The 7470-nt window shown below is 60.3% G+C and overlaps 1 protein-coding gene across 1 annotated transcript; it reads left to right on the top strand.

Moving 5' to 3' along the window:
• Positions 1–4764: 4764 nt before the first annotated feature.
• Positions 4765–4971, top strand: VOLCADRAFT_37382 (uncharacterized protein; the record flags this gene model as incomplete). The annotated part of the gene is made up of 1 exon (XM_002951452.1): positions 4765–4971. A coding segment is annotated over one exon (207 nt), but the record flags the coding sequence as incomplete, so codon positions are not given.
• Positions 4972–7470: the final 2499 nt, after the last annotated feature.

The following is a 7470-nucleotide window of genomic DNA, read 5'->3' on the forward strand; positions in this document are numbered from 1 at the left end:
GAGGAAANGGCTGTCGGAAGCNGCGGCAGCGGCGGGACGAATCAGCCGTTACAGCCGCCGCCGCCGCCGCAGCCGCCGCTACCGCCTCCACAGGTGGGGGGAAGGGCTGGATACTCATTAACAGCCCCAGCGTACCGTACGGCATCTACGCCGCCGAATCTGCCGCCGGTCCCGCCGACGCCGGACTGCTCGCCGGCGTGTAGGAGGGCGGCGCTCCAGGCGGGGCCACTGCCGGAGCTGCCAGCAGCAACAGGACCTCGGGCGGCGCCGCCGCGACCGCCGCTACCGCCAGATGCGGCAGTGGCAGCGGCGGCGGCAAGTCTGTTTGTATCTCCGCCGACTGTTCTCCGTACATCGGAGGGTGGCGGCGGCGGGGGCGGCAGCGGCGCTGCCCTGCCGCCGCCGCCGCCAGGGGTACACGGGCTCCCTGGGACCTCGTGGATCCGGGTCGCTGGTGTCGTACAGGGCAAGGACGTTCCTGTCGGCGGCGGTGTGCGTGGCCGCCCGATTCGAGCAGCCTCGTTGCCGCTGCCGCTGCACGAGGACGTCGTTACGGAGGTTGCTGGAGCTGCTGCTGCCGCTGGCGGCGGCCAGGGCAGCGCCGCCGCTGGCGGCAGTGGCAACGGAGGTGGCGGCGGCAACGGCGGCTCGCACCGGAGCTCAGCGTCATTCTCCGTAATCGATAGCGACAGCGACTTGATGGCGCCGACGCTAGATAGTCCTCGTACGGCAGCAAGAAAGGAGCGTCAGGCGAAGAAGGCAGCTGCGGCGGCGGACGCCGCCGCGGCTGTCGCCGCCGCTGCGGCTGCCGCCTCTGCCGCAGCCGCAGCCAGCGACCCCTCAATCGGCTTGAAGCCGGCTTGTGGCGGATTTGGCGGCGCCGGCGGCAGCATCATCGCCGGCAGCGGCGGCGGCGGCGGCGGCGGCAGCTCAACAGCGCTGGTCACAACCCCGTTGGAGCCTCCGGAGGAGATTTGGATAGTGATGGAGTAAGTTGTCCTAATGCTGTAAAATTCCACTGCCGTTACTGCCGCACACACAGAGTTATGTATGACTCGTAAATGTGATCATCGCACGATGTCGGGCATTGCTGCCGTTCTCTTTGAATGCACACACAGGAATATTTCCCGTGCTGCAGCCCCCGCTCTTTGCTGCTTAAATCCGACCCGACCGCCCTGCCGCCGTAAAACCATTTTTACGGCCCTCATCTCACCACCCCCATCCCGCCCATCCTTTTGTACGACACGCGTCATCATCATCAGGTATTGCGACTTGGGCACGTTGCAGGTGCGAGTGGTTGGTGTCGTTGGTGATCCGTTGGCGGTTGATCCTTTTGGACCTGGGATCTGTTAGAAGCGATTTACATATTGATGAAGGAGCCGTTGGTCCGGGAGCCCGTCGGGGATTCAGAGGTTTAGGGATGGGCGGCGGGGGGGGGGTGGACGCGACAAGTAATTTCCTGCTGATCTCGTCCCCTTCTCCTCGTCCTGCTCGTCCTCTTCTCCTCGTCCTGCTCGTCCTCTTCTCCTCGTCCTGCTCGTCCTCTTCTCCTCGTCCTGCTCGTCCTCTGCTCATTCACGGTCATGATCCCTGCTCGTCTCCCCGCTCGTCCAATGTGATTGTACGAATAGGCCGCCCTGGAGCGCGGCCTTTTCGTCCTGCCGGCGGACCCCGTCAGCACCATCCACCCTAGCGGGGGCGTCTCCGCCGCCGCCGCCGCCGCCACCGCCGCCGCCACCATCGCCGCCTCCGCCGCCTCCGAGCGGGGCCGTCGCCCCTCCTCAATCGTCTTCTCTCATCACCACTTCCAACTGCCCAGTGTACAACAGCAACAGATAGGGGCAGGTAGCGGGCTTGGGGGACCTCTGGGGGCTGACGGCGGCGGCGGCGGCGGCGACGGCGGCGGCGGCGGTGCCGGCAGCAGCAGTGCAGACGGGCGGCTACGGCAGCAACAGCCGCCGTCACCGCGGGACGTGGATATGCGGGCCCTGGTGGCTACAGCTTTGGAGGTGGCGTCAGCCCTGCGGTACCTGCACTCTCTGGTCGGTTGCAGGTTTTAAGGGTTTTAGCGGTTTTTTAAGGGTTACAAGCTAGGGTATAGCTTGTTCGTAGTTTTTTATCTTAAATTATCTTAACTTCAAAACAGGACAATAACCAGCAGCAGCAAACCCCCGTTTGCATGCAGCCGCGGGAACCGGGTCCCGTTTGGGGCCGCCCGCGTTTTAGTGTGCTGTATATTTTGCTATATTTATAAACCCCCAGCGTGTGTGTACGGCACAACATGAGAAGAGGATGACCCACAACACCATGGTACTGCGTCATTGCGCCCTTCGTCATCATCAGGGTGTCGTACACGGAGACCTGACCAGCCACAACGTAATGCTGCTGTCCATGGATCGTACAAATCTGCCGTACGATCGGTCAAGATGCGGCTCCGCCATCCCGGCGAGCTCTCCGAGGAGCACCGCCGCCGCCGCCGCCGCCGCCGCCGCCGCCCCGACGATGGCTTCCGCCGTCGCAAACATCGCCGCGGGCGGTGGTAGCGACACGCTGCCGGCGGTGCGGCGTCAGCTCTCCCAAGCCGCGATCACAGCCATGGCGGCGGCAGCGGCGGCCGCATCGACGGCGCCGCCGCCGCGCCACGTCTGTACCACCATGCGGCGAACTAGCAGCTGTAGCAGCTACAGACCCTCCGCTCTGCCCAGCGGTCCGGGTCGTACCATCAGCGAGCTTAGCGAGTACAGCGGCACCGTGGCGGCGACGCTGCCGCCGCCGCCGCCGCCGCTGGGAACCTGCACTCCGTCGATCTCTCCGGCACCGTCCGTGGCGGGCACGGGGCCTCCATCCGCCGCCGCCAGCGCACTGGCGTCCGGACCGCCCCCCAGCGTCACACCCTCCGCCGCCTCGGGGGGGTTGTGTGCGGCGCCGCCAACACAAATCTGTCGAAACTGCGGACGCAGCTTTGTGGCCAAGGTTGGACATAGAACGCGGGTTCGGGGAGGAGATGGAAGAAAGAAACCCCTCTGACCAGATGGATCGAGTCAAATTAGTCCAATAGAAACCGGGTTAGGTGGTTGGTGGGTTGGTTGGTTGGGCTCAGCCGGATTCGACATATATACTAGGGTTTGTCACTACTGGTAAGGCGCGACCTTTGCCCCCGAGAGATCCCGGGATCGATTCCCATTAGGGTTCAAAAGTATTTCCGATGGTGGAAGGTACTATGTACCTAGTTGATGGACGGTGGTGACCTGCGAGCCGACCAGGAATGGAGTTGGGCCGCTGTCGACCCGGCAGATTCCCTTGGATGCCGGTGGTGGGTGCGGAACCTGAGTGTTCCACTGAGAAGTTGACTAGGGTGACTAGATTAGGGTGCCCCGAAATACCGGGAAAGGCAGGGTTTCGCGGGGTAGCTGCCCAGGGTGAAGATATACCCACCCCCCTGTTGCACACATCATACATATGCATTTAAAACTAGACGAGGCACTCTGAAGCTATGAGCCGCAAGAAGGGATGTGCTCGAACTTGGTAATGCACATTTTGCATTTTAATACACAGTGCAAAAGATCATCAGACACACCTGGTAAGATGCACTCATACATACAGCAATGTAGGTAGGCGGCTGGCAGAGGTTAAGGCCTGACTTCTGCTCCCAGTCGACCCAGTCGACCCGGGTTCAAATCCGCCTGCCGGCTCCTCGGGTGTTTGAGGAGTGATGAAATGGGAGGAGGCCCCCCATCATATGGACGGTGTAGGACGTGATAACATCAACTTGCGAGCTGACCAGGAACTAAGTTGATGCGCCGTTGATCCGCTAGATTTGGTTGGATGCTGGTGGTGAGTTGCCGAACCCAACGAATACATTCTGAAGTCGGATGGGGTGACGGATTAGGGTGCCCCTCTAGCAGGGGAGAGCAGGGACTGCCCCGGGAAAGGGGGCCGCTGGCGAAGTTAACCACCCTGTAACAACATACACACAGCAAACATACACACTTAACCTTTCTACTCTTACCAAGGTGCAACGTCCAACTGCTAACTGCTAACTGTCCTAACCACCCAGGTAGCGGATTTCGGCCTGAGCCGCTTGCTTCAAGCGCAATCCAAGATCCGAACCAGGTCCTTCGGGACGGTGAGTGGTTGGGAGTTGATGGTGGGGTAGTTGGGAGTTTTTAACACAAGTACAACAATAACTGTCCTTCCAGCAAACTGAAAACCCGAACGCCCCCAAAGCATTTCAAAAATGCACCGGAATTCCATTGGGCTGTCGTACACTTATACGGCTTCCAAACTACTTGCCTGCTTCCCCCTCCCTGCCCCCCCTCCCGCAGATCACCTTCATGCCGCCCGAGACGCTCGTGTCCGGCATTGTGAGCAAGGTAGGGGAGTAGGGTGGGGGCAGGCGGGTGGGCATGCGTAGATGGGCGGGTGTGGGGTGTGGGGTGTGGGGTGTGGGGTGTGGGGTGTGGGGTGTGGGGTGTGGGGTGTGGGGTGTGGGGTGTGGGGTGTGGGGTGTGGGGTGTGGGGTGTGGGGTGTGGGGTGTGGGGTGTGGGGTGTGGGGTGTGGGGTGTGGGGTGTGGGGTGTGGGGTGTGGGGTGTGGGGTGTGGGGTGTGGGGTGTGGGGTGTGGGGTGTGGGGTAGCACCCTCTTGAGAGGATTTCTTCCTCCTCAACCCCGTTTCCCTCTCCCTCCGACGACTATGTACTCTGAAATCCCCCCAACCGCCAACCGCTAACCACTCCCTCGCACGCACATGTGCCCAGGCTGCCGACGTGTACTCCTTCGGCGTGCTGCTGTGGCAGATGTATTCGGGACAGCGGCCCTGGTCCGGAATGAACACGGGACAGATCGTGTACAACGTGGGTATGAAAGCCATGCAGCTGCCTTTCGCCCCCGATGCGCACCCGGGGCTTATGGCGCTCAGCCGGGCGTGTACGGCAGCCGACCCGCAGCAGCGGCCAACCTTCCAAAAGGTGCAGGTACGCAAGGTACCGCCACCGTCTCAGGTTGGTTGGTGGTTGTATTTCTGTTTTGAGGTAAAAAACTAATTAGGGTTTGATTGGTGGGTGCCACACCCTCACCCCGCTACGCAGGAAGATCTGATCGCGATGGCTCTGGAGCTCGGACTGGAGCTGGAGAGCAGAAGGACGAGCAATCCACCTCTACAACCGTCACAACCGTCACAGCTACCCACCTCATCCGCAGGCACAGGAGCGCCAGGAGGTCCTAGCAGCGTGCCGATGGCTGTAGCTGGTGGCGCTGGCGGCGCTGGCGGTGATTAAAGAAGAGCAGTAGCAGCAGCAGCAGCAGCAGTAGCACTAGCAGTAGCGGCAGCATTGCAGCAGGCGGAGATCGGTGTGTGTGTTGTGTGTGTGCCGGGCTCCGGTGGTCAGCGGTCGCCAGCAGCAGCAGTTGGCTCGGCTGCTGGTCGCCCTGGCTTCGAGCTGCTGATAGTGACGGTGACGGTGACGGTGGCAGTGGCAGTGGGAGCGATGGATGTGCCCAGGGGAGGGATCAGCGCGTCCAAGAGGAAGCAAGAGGCTCAGCAGTACTTCGCGGAGATAAGGGGGAAAAGGGGGGAAAGGAAGGGCCAGCTGGCTGGCTGGCGCCGTGCGGGGGTTGCTGGCTGCTGCTGGCTGCTGCTGCTGCTGGTGGTGGTGTTGCTTTTGTTTCTGCAATCGCGTGCGGCTTGCGTTGCTGCCCCTGCCCTTGATGGTGTGCTGGTGCTGGTGCTGGTGCTGGGGACAGTATCCGTTGGCACATCCGCTGTGCATTGGGGGGGTCATGGTGCGAAGAAAGAGGGTCCTTCGGGTTTCGCCATTTTGAGACTTCATAAGAGGCAACACGTGCGCGCAGGAGCTGCTGTATACTGATGCACTGATGGGGGGGGCGGCTCTGTGCTGCCTGATTGCGGAGTTCGCCGCAGCTGTGAGGGGGTCAGATGTGAGTCCGTACGCATGCATGTACGAACGTGGATGCCGTGTACGGGCTTTGGGGTTGGACGAGACTGGAAAGTAATGATAATCCCCGCAGATAGACAGACAGATGGCTACTGACTCGTGATTGGTAGTGATAGGTACAGCTTTGCTGCTACAGCTGCAGTCAGCAACCTAGGTGGTTAATTATGAAGGGGGGGAAAGTAGGATGTAGAGCTCCGGTTAGTTGGTTTCAGTTTGGTTTCAGTTGAGCTGTGTGGATGGCGCGCGTGAGGAATGCCATAACGAAACGGCGAAAGGGTTCCGGAATAGTGGTGTGGGGGGGGGGGTTCGGGCGCCATCCTACTCTCCTTCCGCACATACACACACATACACACAGATATAGGAAGATGTACCCTGCCCCCTGCCAGCTGTTCAGTTCCATAGGGTTGCAGATTGCCATTTATAGGCTACGGACGGAGGAGGTTCTAGAACTGTGTAAGGCTGTTATTGTGGGGATCGATGAAGAAGAGCGGAAAGGCAGGGCGGCGGATGGGACTGTCCGTACACAAGAATCTCGTCTGAAGTGCGAGGTAGGATGGTGCTTATAGGCGGTGGCAGCCCTTGAGACGTCGGCTCGTATTGGGCGGTTTGCAGGTACGGGGAACGCACCCACGACCATCTAATACACACACAGAAGAATGTTGTCACAGAACAGGCATTAGGAACAGTTTAGGACATACATCCACACAACGATTTAACACAGATTCATGCGATAGGGTTTATTCCTGTCGATCGTGTAATACATGTACGGGTGAACGTAGTAAACACTGACAGCGGTACAGCTACCGGCGGCTCAGTCTTCGAATCAAAGTCATCGCCGTCATCGCCTTCCCTGGACGAAGACCCTGTGGCTGCAACTGCTGCTGCTGGATGTAATCAATGACCGCACCGACCAACTCAAAACGATGGCGTCCGAGGCCTAATGTCTTGCCGCAAGCAAGCAAGCAAGCAAGCAGATACGGGTATACCAGACAGCGAAGGATCGCCATGTTGAAAATGAAAAGGAAGCGGCAAAGGCCTTCTGCCCCTCCCGCCTTGCATGGGTAGGTTATCCACCAAGCCAGAGCCCCCATATGGCTACTGTGTGCCCCCTATTGTCACTAATGCTCCTGTTAGAAAACGAGCAGTCTCACACGAACACAACACGCAACGGTGGCCTATATCACTTGCACACCGTCGGACCCCTCCCCTCCCTCTCTACTCCCTCCTCCACCCCTCCATCCCCCCACCATCCATCCACGTGCGACAATCAAAACACGGAAGCATTATGATCATCGCCATGATCATCAAGGCACATATATGCAGACGCCACCGCCAGCTGCACAACCTTGCGCAGCACCAGCAGCAGCACCCGCTCTCCGGCATCAAAACACCGCTCCAGACGCCACCATCACAGCCCCAGGGTACCAGGGAGGACATCGAGAAGAAACTCAGAACAGGCACTGGCTCTGCTGCGCCTCTGTCAGGAAAAAAGCGCCTCCCTTTCCCGAGCGATAC

Source organism: Volvox carteri (genome assembly GCF_000143455.1).
Source record: "Volvox carteri f. nagariensis unplaced genomic scaffold VOLCAscaffold_24, whole genome shotgun sequence".
Taxonomy (NCBI): domain Eukaryota; kingdom Viridiplantae; phylum Chlorophyta; class Chlorophyceae; order Chlamydomonadales; family Volvocaceae; genus Volvox; species Volvox carteri.